Here is a 13,316-nt window from a genome sequence, read left to right on the forward strand (position 1 = left end):
CTTCTGACACTCGAGTTACTTGCACTAATTTTTGGAGCGCGCATGTGTAATGGATACGATCTTACCTTCCCCTAATTGAGTTTAACATCGCCCAAATTTTAAATTAACGATACAGTTTTCACTTTAATTATTTATGCAATTTTATTTATTAAATTAAATAGCAAAAGCGGAGGGTTCGCGTAAACTTTTTCGTCGTCATAATTTGTAGTTTGTTAATATGAAATAATTTAGATATCTTAATACTATTACAATTTCCTAACAGATGGCGTTAAGAAAAATAAATAGAAATATATAAAGGTTAACTGTTGATAGAAATTGCTTAAATTATTTTGTAATTACCTGAAATTAACATTTAGTTTAGTGCAGAAAGATTTGCAAAACTTGTGATATAAATATGTCTAAAAAATCGTATCTTCAGTACATTATTTTCAAAAGCTAAGCCGTCTTTAATTATAATGAGCAACTTTCAGTACGTCTGTTAGCCTTTACTCTGTTTAACTTCTTTGTAGGCGAGTTGTGAGGCTTTGACGCCGGGGAACGGCGGCGGTCGCACTTGCAAAGTTTGGCCACTTTTAACTCTCGTCAGAGTATAATTATCGTCAAAGCCACACGCTTCATTAGACAGAACAAAATACGTGCTAGTTAATGTGTTACTAGAACAAAAATTATAAAAGACAGAACACAAGATTTACATTTTTTTTACTGTATGTCTGGATAATATGTTTTGTTTTTTTTTTTCATTTGAACTTCTAATAAACATCATATTGATCTCGATGTGTATTTTCACAGTCGAAACACTTGTATAAAAAGTTCGTAACATATATATCCATTATATTTAAAAAAAACAGTGTTCACAATATGTACAGTCAGCGTCATATAGATCGTAACAGACAAGATATGCAAATATATAGGTACATCAAAAGTAATCAATTATATCGGTACAACAAAAGTCCTCAAAATAATAGATACATTCACCCTGCTCAAATACATCGGTACATACACAGCGTCAAATATATGAGTACATGCAAGATGCTCATAAATATCGTAGCAGCCACAGCGTCATAAGTAACGAAGCAGTCAAGGTGCGCAAAAATATCGGTACATTTGACAAAATTGAACTCTATGTCTATATACTTGTGATACAATTTGGAATAAACTACTTCTGTTACATTCATTTGACACTTTGCATCAAACCATTTTTCAAAATTTACTAAAAGTGTTCGACGCGGATGACAGATATTAGGTAGATAAAACCAACATCAAATTTAAGTTTGTCATCATATATGCTAGTTTGGTCTCGTGGCCTTATCGTTCGCCGCCGTAGGTACGTAAGGTAGGCGGTTCAAATCCCAAGCCACTATTTTTTTTTTTATATTTAAACTTTTTAATTTTAATATCGAAGCACATGTAATTAAACTCTATCGCCGTAGTTATTAGGTACTTTTTGATATTGCCTTGGACTAATGAGTTTGACCGTCAAAGTACTTTTCTATTTCAAACAAAAATGAAGGAGATAAAGCGATGCTATTGGCATGTAATTTGTTTATTACTCATGTTTGTTAAACTTGTATCGGTAAAAATAACACTTTTACTTTTACCTTTTACTGATACTGATTATATTTAAGAAACAAAGAAAAAAAAACTGAATGTCAATATCCAAACAACATCAAATTTTTGGTCGATTGCAATAAACATTCCAGTGTGCGTGGGCGCGCACACATATGTAGATAACACTTGTACGTATAGTTTCCGCAAGTACCATTCTTAAAACCCGCAAAGACAATCCACGCTCCGCCCACTCACTTCACCCGCGATGGTCTGACCTAATTGTTGTTAACTTTATTTAAATTTCTTTCTACCCGACAGCGAAAATTATAAAAAAAAAGTTGTGGAGCAAAATTTTACATTACCAAATTTTTACTGGTTATGAAAAAATAACCCCGTGATTGATAAAATAAAAAAAAAGTAGCCTGAGATTCGAACCGGTAAACTTACATATTACGGCAAACATACTAGAATACTGCGCCAAACTAGTATTGTATATATTGTGACAAGGCAAAATTTGATATTAGTTAATACGTATCTGTCATATTCGGCGTGACAAACTTTTATATTTAAGCGTTATGACAGGAGAAGAAAAATATTGGGTTGCCCAGTAAGTTCGTGCCGCTTTATAAGGAAAATTGAAACCCTGTTCTCTTAAATTTTTGGAAATGTTTTTAAATTATATTGGTACGACTCTATACCTAAAACGTCTTTTATTTTTGGATAAAATTTTAAAAATTAGTTTTTATCTCAACCAATGAAATGAAATTATTTACAATATAGAAATTTTTGTGACGTTTGATAATGGTGGAAATCCGAAAATGAATCCACTTCAGCTACAGTCTATTATAAGCTTTATATCGAAAATCAGAACGAACTTTCCGGACAACCTATAATGTTAATACAAAGTGTCAAATGAATGTAACAGAAGTAGTTTATTCCAAATTGTATCACAAGTATATAGAGATAGAGTTCAATTTTGTCAAATGTACCGATATTTTTGCGCACCTTGACTGCTTCGTTACTTATGACGCTGTGGGTGCTACGATATTTATGAGCATCTTGCATGTACTCATATATTTGACGCTGTGTATGTACCGATGTATTTGAGCAGGGTGAATGTATCTATTATTTTGAGGACTTTTGTTGTACCGATATAATTGATTACTTTTGATGTACCTATATATTTGCATATCTTGTCTGTGACGATCTATATGACGCTGACTGTACATAGGACAGTGGAATTTTACGTTAAGTATTTGGCGTATTTGTCGTTATGGTAACACACACAGAAACACCGATTACGTAGACATTAAAACAAATTGTATATCAACGTAATTACAAAACAATATACAATGTAGCAAATAATTATAAAAATCTAGGATTCTGTTTAAACCAGAACACAGCAAAATTGAAACGCCTTACTAGCAGAAGTAGGTCTCGTTAGTATCAATTAAGACAGGCTTTCTACAATAGAGTTATCGATGAAATTATGAATGGAAACTTAATTAAAACAATCTATAATCGATACAGTATATAAGTATAATAGTAAACAAAATAAATGTCCTTACAATTCATAGAATTATATTATTTACTTCACTAAACGCCGATATCAATAAATCCAATTTCGATATTAACTTATGTAACTTTCTAAAATTGCTCAATAAATTCTGTTCCGAATCTCAACATTTAGCGCAACAAATATAAGTTTTTGCTTATCATGTAAAAGTAAATGTTGTTGTTCGTATTATAATCTAACTCTATATAAGAGTATATTAATGTTGGCAGTAAAAGTAAAAAGTTCACAAACATTTAAAATACGTCACGAAACTGCCAAAAAGAGCAAAAGGCATTGAAGCACTAAAAGCGTGTGCGATGCGATTAAATGCCGAAAAAAAAGCAAGCGAAAGTAGTTGTACCGCAAAAGGCGAAGAGGCGTACATATGCAAGAGGAGAAACCGAGCAATTAAAATTACCAGTGGAAACGATGCCGCCCGCTCAATATGGAAGCCTTCCAAAGTATTCCGCCGAGGCTCAGTAATTTTCTCAGCAGTTGCACAAAGTAATTTATGCGGCCATTAATAAAACATGAGCACGTAAACGCGTTGACGCAGGTCAGTCGGCGCGACGCCGGCGCGGACACACAGATGCATTCAGTTTTAGAAATAGACCAATCTATTTTTATATGAATATGGCAATTATATAAATATATTAATTAAGTAACAGTTGAACAAATAGTCTCTACTTGGGACGTTTTAGATTTCTGTCTCATGTTGTTTGTTAAAATACCGCTACTATACATAAAATTTGACGAAGAATGTAATACAACAAAAACTTGATGAATGAATGAAAATAAGCCAACGAATTCAACTATAATGTATGTAATTGTATGCAACATTCCTAATTTAATGAACGTCGTGTATTTCAAATTACGTATCTCTGGTCGTCGTGAAGAGATCGCTTCAAGTCTCTCGAGGGCCCCTGAGCTCGGTTTCGCAAATAACGATCCTTCATCGAACCACAACACTTCCTTTGTGCTTCCAACGAACAGTCGCAGTTACTTCACAACGTATCTTGTACCAACTAGGTTTTTTGTACTGAACACGATCACAAGCAATCAGTGGCTTAACAACCAAACCTTCTTTTAAAAAAAACAAAAAACCCGACTGACTGATAGATGGCTGCGTTTAAAAACAAAGATATTAAACACTTTAATTTTAATTAAATAAATAAACTGTTAGTAATATTATATGTAATGCTTATTTTACAATGAATTTGAAAACATTGAAAAAAGAATTTAACTAAATAAAAAAAAATAGCGAGTGAGATTTGATCTCGTTTGTTTTCATATCTTTTTAGTATTCTAATCCTCAAGTCCACTATATATGTTTTGTGCCATACTTTATAACATTCCGAAGGAGAACACGAATCAGATTCTGGAATACGATTCGAACAAAATTTTACAATTTAAAGTTTTTTGTCTAATCAACTCATTAATATCTACGCAGATGGGTGATATTTTAGTGTTAGTCACATGCGGATTGGTTGACTTCACACACATCTTTGAATTTAATTTAATAATTAATCAAAAACTTCAATAATCCAAATGCACAGATTCACGTCATTTTTCTTAAAACATATCCCCTTTAATGTGTTACATAAAATATTTGTAAATATAGGTCACGATTATCAAATAGGTCGCAGTTGGGTAGGAGATCCCCGCCAAAGTTCTGTTAAGAGGAAAACTAAAAGTCGTCCTCACGGCGGCGCGGAACGGAGACGACGAGACAAACGAATGCACGACAGCGATCCGCTTCCATATTAATTATGCCCTCAACGGACATAATTATAGCCGTAACTATTTCTACCGGTCGTATTTACGAGAGAGCTCTGCATACCGCGATTATTTGCATTCTCTTCTCTGAAATTATTTATGTTTTTCACTCCGTTTAAAAAGATATCTTTTGTTAAAGCTTAAAAATATAAAAATATATTTTATATCGCATCATCCATCTATCAGCTAACAATGTAATTGTTGTTTACTATGATAACATTTTGACAAAACTCTAAAACATTAAAAATTCTTTCTAAAACGTTTATTGCATTATTCATACTTTAAAGTAGCATACAATAGAATAGCCGTGACATCATAAATAACAACACACTTCAATGTATTTATTAGTAAAAAATACGCACTTAGACCTTATTATTATAATTAAACTTAAGTAATCGATAAACAAAAACTTTTGTAATTTTTTAAATACCTTTACCAGTGATTCGAAGCAAGACAATTAATTTACGATCATTCAGTATTTTATAATTATGCTTAATTCAAAATAAGGAGAAAGGAAGACGAAATCATTGCTCGAGTTAGCACAGCGCATGCGCGAACTCCACGCCTGCGCACAAACACTTAACCTCAATACGAGACATGTTTTTGAATGAAAACTTTATTCTAAGCCGGTCCGCATAACCGCTTTCAGTCGGAATCAACGAGTACACTTCTGTAAAGGTACCTGAGAGTCTATACGAACCAGCGAGCTCATTTACAATTATCACGGCCTGCTTAGGTATGGATACCTAAGTAGGGACAGAAAAAGGTTTTATTTGAAAGAGAACTTTTTACCTTTTACAGGGTACTCTTAAGATTTTTTTGTACATCAATATATTCTATTATAATATAAATCTGTGTGTTTGGTACGTAATATAAACATCTTACTAATATTATAAATACGAATGTATAGATGGATGGTTGTTCGTTAGAAGGTATCTCCAGAACAACTGCGAGGATCTCGCTGAAATTTGGCATAGATCCATAACATAGTTTGGAAGAATACATAGACTACTAATGATTTTTTAATTCCGCGCCGACGGAGTTGCGGACGACAACCAGTAGTATTATAAATGCAAATTTTTGAATGGATGGATGGATGTTTGTTTAAAGGTATCTGGAGAACGGCTGCATGGATTGAGGTGTAATTAGGCATAAATATAGAACGCATTCTCAAAGAACACATAGGCTACAATTTAAGTTTTTTAATAATTCCGCGCGGACGAGTCGCAAAGTATGGAATAAAACTAGTCGCGGCAAAAGGATATGAAAACAGTTTTCAATTATTAGTGGTTTAACATTATTATTAATTAATCAATTTTATTATTACTTACTAAGTTCGATTATTTTAAAAAACATTGCTGTAGTTCTATGTTTCAAATATGAAAGTGGATTTGTTAATCCACTTGCATAACAATTACTTGTTGTTGACAATTAGTCCCAAGAGTTTGGTAATGTACCTACGTTCCAAAATGTATTTTAACTCGTTAGAATAGCTAACTGATACAATTAACATGTTAATATGTGTCAAAGGATTAGTTTTTGCCTGCGACTTTCATTGTGCAGAAACAAAAAAGAGTAATGTAACTCGAGATTATGTGAGTGTTGTACCGTTGCTATTGAGTAAATGTGTGACTCAAATACATCTCACAAAAACCGTATACTTTTCATATCATAGGTAGACGTATTTGTTCTTTCAGACTGTGATCTACAACTATACCAAATTACATCGACATCCATGCATCCATCGCGTTAAATGACACAATTGAATAGTTAAACGTTCAATAAATGGACTTCAGAAACCCGACATAAGTCGACCTATTTAAAACTACATATCATTAAAATTATTTAGTCAATTTATTCGTTAGAGATATTAACAGTGGTAGAGCCCGCTTTAACACCTTCGCAGGATTTGGCCCGGCTCGCCCGGTGAAATGCGACGACCACACAGAAGACAGGCGTCAAGTGAAAGCAATTCCGCGTTTTGTCTGATGAGTTTGCGTCCCGGAGGCCTAATTTAGTCCTCTTTTCCTTCCCACCCTTTTCATAAGGAGAGGATGGGTAGTGGAAGTGGACTTTCCGGATGGGAGGATGCATGGAAAGGGAAAATATTTTCTTTCTGTGCATCCTCTCCTCCGTCGATTAAAAGTAGGCAACGCATATGCAATTGCGTAAGTCTATGGGCAACGGTCACTTCGCTATTTCAGTGATTTCAGGTGGCCGCTCGCTCGTTTGCCATCTTCTGATATAAAAAAAAATGTTCTATTTCCATCATCTTGCTATGCTATCATTAATACGTTTATTAAAAAATAATTAACTTAAAATAATAACAGAGCCAAAATATCTTAAAGATATCTTCGTATAAGTGAGCAAATGTTGCACTGCGGCTCTCAAAGAACTCTCAATGACAATGAAAACCTTTTTAGGAATCCGAGTTCACGCGACCTAATTAGAAAGCCAACTCGCCCTTTTTAAAACGTTTTGCTGAAATACACTCATATTTACGTTCACTCGATTATATTAATTCAAAATAAAATGTTAAATTTTAACTTACCAATCTAGGTTGGCGAGGAATATCCGGCAATGGAGGTGAAGAAAGTGGAACACGAATATGGGGCGCCCTCCAGCCAGGTGGACCGATGATTTGTGTGGACAGCGGTAAGTCATTGGATGTGGAAGGCCGTAAACTGTAGAAGATACTGAGGAATTGCCGAGCAGTGGGCAGAGAAAAGCTGATGATGATGATGTTATTAAGAGTCAAAAGCTATAATGACACCGAAGTACACGCTCCACTAACAAATTACAACGTAGTCTATGAAAAGAGTGCAATTTTAGCAACTACCCTCACCGCAATAAAAATTTTAATTACGAACTCCTGACAAAGTCAATTTTTAACACGTAAACATCTATTAATATATACAATACGAAGAAAAATACTTCTTTTTTTATATCATAAATTACATACCTGACAAAATTATGTAGACAGTAGAAATAAAATGTTGCCATAATAAGATGCGCTATTTCGGACAGTAATCTATTTATGTGACAAATTTCAAATACATTTAAACATTTTGGAGTTACCTGCTAATAAATATCCATCTATCCAAACTATCGCATTTCTAATATTAATAAAACTAGGTTTTGCCCGCGACTTTGTTCGTGCGGAATTTATAAGAAATTATTGTGGTATTTTATATTATGTTCATCCATCCATGTATGCTAAATTTTCGCTAGATCCGTTTAGATGTTTGGAGATAGTGTATTAACATCTTGTCATCCATCTAAATCACATTTATAATATTAGTAAGATAACAAGATTAGTGTATATAAGATAGTAAGATGTATGATTATACAAATATTTTGGTATTTTTATGACATGCCGTAATGTACAATATGCATACATTTTTTCTTAGTTAATTTTATAACAGATTTCTTATCTTTGTAAACCGCATTTGCAACGCTTTTGGATTAAAAGTAAAATTTAAGCCAGTTCTCGCATTACTTAGTAGATGGCATTATGACAAAATCCAATTAGTTATTTTAAGTCGTTTGTGTAAGAAAATTATATTTAAATTTAAACAGAGTCTAAATCGAGCTTGAATATTACCTAAAAAATCATATTTTTTCCACTTTGTGTTTAATAAAAATTGACATTCCAATCACTAAAAATGGATTCTATCGTTAGGAATATGTACTATTTTGATAAGTATAAATATTACCTAACACAGTTCTTGACTTTTTTAAGTAATTTACTCTAAAAGATCTAAAAGGATTTAGTATAATTAAGGAAAAATTAAAATAATTCCTACATGTATTTATCTCAAAGAAATGTAGCAATAGATTTAAAATATAACGAATCGAAAACGTTAACTGAAAATTCGTCGTGAACAAGAACTGTACCTTGTATTCGTAATAACGGAACGAAGTTAACGGAGTGGTAAATGCTTGAAAGCTTTCCAGTGTTCTAGAGGCAGGTGACGTCCCCACACACTCGGCGAACGGTTAGAGGCACGCCACACGCACGCCAAATGGCCGTATCGAAATGCTTGCAGACGCTTTCATTGTTTAACAACTGTGCAACGTATCCGACACTCGGAAGTTATTTCAACCTCAATTAAATCATGTTTGTTTTGATATTGTACAGTTGTTTGTTTCATGTTTACAGAACAGATAAGTAACTTTTGAAGGCAATAAAATTATTTTTCAAAAGTTGAACGTCTGGACAATGTTTAATTATGTGTACTATACTCTATGACGATGTTTTCCTTCACTGTAAGAACGTCGGATAAATGTACATATGTGAATATATCTGAGAAGAAATTCAAAGATATGTGTGAAGTCAACCAACCCGCACTTGGCCAGCGTGGTTGATTATAGCCTAGTCACCCCTTACTTAGGGTAGGCTCCGAACTCCTCGGTGGGGACGTATAGTGAGCTGGTGATGACGATGATGATGATGATGATACTCGTATACCTTTAAATAACGTAAACAAATTTAATTTATATTTTTTTATTATTATAGTTTACTCGTATAACAAAGGGTTTGATGTTTTTCCTTGTATGTAAGTTTGTTTTATGTATGTGGCTTTGAATGTATGTATGTAAATTCCATTGGCCTTCAGCCTAAACAAATAAACCAATTTTGATAACTGAGGTGTCATTCGGTTTGTCTTTTTCCCTGGATTATAATACATTTCCACAACATACATATAGAGGATGTGAGAAATCAAATTCTAAAAATATTGCAATAAGGAATTCAAATCTCACTCACCATAACTTTTTTTATTGATAAATGTTTTCGAGTACTGATATTATAAAAGCAGTTTTACATACAACGTTGCAGTTTATTTAAATTAAAAATGTCGTTAAACGCGGACACAACAGACAGCATTATTTCGTCTATAAAATTAAGCTTAGGTTATGCAATTATTTCCGCACTAAATTAAGCATTAATAAGAGGAAGTTTAATGAAGCCTTTTTGTTTATTTACACTTATAAATAAAGATACCTTCCCAAGTATTAAAAATTGAGGTTTTTAGCCGATTTAAAAAAGAAACGAGTTATCAATTAGTGTGTATTTTTTCATAAAATTATACCATAATCGGGCTGTTTGGTCAATAAACTAAATTTTATTTTAAATTTTTAAAGTCAGAGTAAAATATCTATAGTTGTAGTAAAGGTTGTAAGGAAGCGTTTGTCGAGTGCACAATAGAGAGTGAACATGACATGACCGGTCGCCGGATGCCAATTTGCTCGTCTAAACGAACTCTATTGAACGCGGAAATATTTGTTTAAAGTGTATTACAACTGAAATAAACCCTTGCACTTTGCACATTGAAATGACATTGTCACTTGCTGTATTTTCACGTTTTGTTTAAGTTTTATTAGAGCTAAATAAAAAAAAAAAATATCATGGAAGAAAACAAAAAAGAAAACATACAAATTTTAACATCGCATTTAGATATAAGATTTTTTTTGGATTTTCAAACCTTAAGGTTGACATATATACAGACTACTTCAGGCAGTATAAATAATTTGTACCTAACGGCGTAAATGTATCGGGAGTTGACTTTGCTATATACGAACCGTAGTTTGCCTTACGGTAAACAATTATTACAATCGTTCAGCTAACTCTATACTAAAGAGAAAAATGTGATAAATATAATTTTAATGAATAATGTGTTATATAGTAAACATTAATAAAACAAAAATAAAAAGATAATAAGCATCGTTAATGAATATGCGATGGGTACTCATGTTAAATCATGGGAAATTTACTTCTTGGATTGGTGCCCATCAGTGGAAAGTATATCCATATCAAGATAAAGTGTTTTATAGTGAACTTTTTACTGTTGCACACTCTTATACATATGTGGATGTTATTGTTTTCATAATAAGAAACATTTTGTATGTTTTAACGGCAATTCATCGTGGATGTCCCGTTAAGGCCTTTTAACTCGTTAAAATTTTCCTTTACCACATATGAAATTGCTATTTGTATAAGGAAGGAATAAATGTAGACGTTACACAACGTCTAAAACTTTGAGCTATAACATTTCACTTGACACCGACTTCTTATATTATTACAAATTACATGTGGTTAGTTTACGCTTCAGCTATAAAACCAAGGTCTCTCAGATAGAGATATCGTGGAATCGAATCACATATCTGTTACCTTGTGACATGGTTTTCAAGTATGACTTGTTCTGATGGATCGATATACGCATATAATCGTGCAGCCAGTGGCGCGAGTCACGCGGCGTGCTCGTGGGCCGGCCAGTCCCGTGTCCCCGGACAATATCTTACCACTTTTGTTTGATTTGATTTATTCCACCTAATACCTGTAATTGACATTTGATCTAATAGCCTAATTACTGCTCGTTGTGAATTTATAAACGTTGTCGTTTACATTTCTAACATTTTGAGTTATCCTTCTAGTTGTACCAAACTAAACAAAGTCGGAATCTTTTTAGTGAAAAGTTGTTTTTCTTGCCTGTGTTATAACATATATGCACAGGTTGCCTAGTATGGTTCCCAATACTGAGTAGACTGATGTTATCTTGAAATAGGCAGTTTAAACTGATTCACTTTCTTGACAACACCAGCAGGGAGAGTAAAGTCCTAGCAGGTAAACTTGATCGTCGATAATGAACACTCACCTGGCACTCGTAACAAGTGTGAACCGAAAAGGGCTGGTCACAGTCGTAGCGATCGAGGATGGTGGCGAAGTCGCAGTGCACGCGCGCGACCATCGCGTCGAGCGCGAGGAGGTCGCGCAACGTGCGCTCGCAGCGCTCCCCACCGGCCAGCACGTCGGCGCGTGCGCCGCGGTCTAGCGCGGAGGCCGGTGAGCGCTCGCAGCAGGCGCGCAGCCGCAGCTCGGCCAGGCGGCGCGCGCGCGTGCTTGCCGCCAGCGCGCACAGGTGCGGCACGTCGCGCCCCGCCAGCGAGGGCTGCGCGCCGCCGCCGCCGCCGCACGCCGCGCGCCCGCACTCGCGCCCGCCGCCCGCGCCCTCCTCCTCCAGGTCGCACGCGCTCAGCCAGGGGTTGAGGCGCGCGAGCGGACTCACGGCCAGGCCCGCGGCCGCCATCAGCAGCAGCAGCAGCAGCGGCGGCGCTCGCATGGCGGGGGCGGCGCCGCTAGCGGGGGCCGGCCCGCCGGGCGCGGCGCTGCCTCATACCGCATCGCGCATGGCGACCTACTCGCGCGGCCCGGGCCGCGGGGCCGCCGCGCGGGGTGGGCGCGCCGCCATGTCGCTGCTCGCCGCTCGACTGACTCCCCCCGGGCGCGCATCGATCGCCCCGCGCCCCGCGCCCCTCGCTGGCTGCGCGCGCCCGGCACCCGCTTTCGTTATGTAAGCCTGCGCGCGCAGCCGGACCCGCCCGCCATCACCGCCGCAGCCGCCCTCTCGTAGCGCCGTAGCAAGGCCGCCCGCCCTCGGCTCTCGTAGCACACTAATAAGTTTTAGGAAGTTACTATTGTTTGAATAGATGGCGTTTTTCCACTGTCAGAGTTAACAGTAATAACATGGTAATCTTATGAAAAACGTGAATTAGGTAACATAACTTTTTTACTTTCTCAGCAGTTTCCTTACACATATCTCTCGTTTCAGGTTACAAATATTTGTTTGTGAAAATGAATAAATGTTTACGGATTCTTGCAGGTGCAGGTAATTCAATTGACAAAGTTTTATTTTAATGCCTCTTAAGACGCAAACTCGAAGTGTGATACTGCACAGCTTCTGGATGTAGCCATAACCGTGACATATGCAAACAATGTAGACTTCAAGGTTAATAAAACTATTCGCAATAAATAATAACTATACATCTGTTATGAATGATTTGTTAGTTTGGATCTATTTATTTATATTAAAGAAGAAAATAAAGTCTATACAGATAAAATTAATATAAAACAAAGACCTCTTAATTACATTCGATCACACGATTGTGTTTTTCTACTAATTTTAAAATCATAAAAAAAGTTACATTATTCTTTAATAATCTCGTTGATTAAGTTGGCGTAAGTATGTAGTATTTTTCTGCAATGATATATTCGCGCAGGCAACGCCGGGCATAAAAAGCTAGCAAATAATTAAGATAATTAAAAGACGTTGCCGATTGTGTAGTTATTGTATCTAGATTACATATTTGTACAATATTGCGCATTGTTCGTTGATTGCCATTATAATAAGGCAGGCGCGACCAGACTTGTTCTAGCGGAAAGGGTTAACCGAGGCTGTACGGCTTCACAGTCTGTTCCTCTCCCACTTATAACGACTAGCATCCGTCTCTGTCCCGCGGAACGAAGTTGCGCGCGCGCAGGTCGAGTGCATTCACTCCCGCGCAACGTTACGAAGTAAACAACACAGTTTTAGACAGATTTTGTCTTTTAACTTTGTACAATTATTACGTGATTTTGAAATCATTTAAATTCGATCAA

The 13,316-nt window shown here is 35.9% G+C and overlaps 2 protein-coding genes across 2 annotated transcripts in view; one reads left to right on the top strand and one right to left on the bottom strand.

Annotated features, from left to right (window-relative positions):
- The window catches only part of Mid1 (calcium-permeable channel component Mid1), a 36,818-nt gene extending 25,224 nt beyond the window's left edge, over positions 1–11,594 (bottom strand). Inside the window, exon 1 of the mRNA XM_013310977.1 lies at positions 11,536–11,594. The gene's annotated coding sequence lies outside the window, so the exon portion shown is untranslated. The remainder of the gene's footprint in view (positions 1–11,535) is intronic.
- On the top strand, positions 11,594–12,235 carry LOC106116919 (translation initiation factor IF-2-like). The gene has a single exon (XM_013310978.1). It carries the CDS (start codon positions 11,594–11,596, stop codon positions 12,233–12,235), a length of 642 nt encoding a protein of 213 aa, XP_013166432.1.
- Positions 12,236–13,316: the final 1,081 nt, after the last annotated feature.

The sequence above is a fragment of the Papilio xuthus genome, unplaced genomic scaffold (assembly GCF_000836235.2).
Source record: "Papilio xuthus unplaced genomic scaffold, Pxut_1.1 DF827680.1, whole genome shotgun sequence".
Classification (NCBI taxonomy): domain Eukaryota; kingdom Metazoa; phylum Arthropoda; class Insecta; order Lepidoptera; family Papilionidae; genus Papilio; species Papilio xuthus.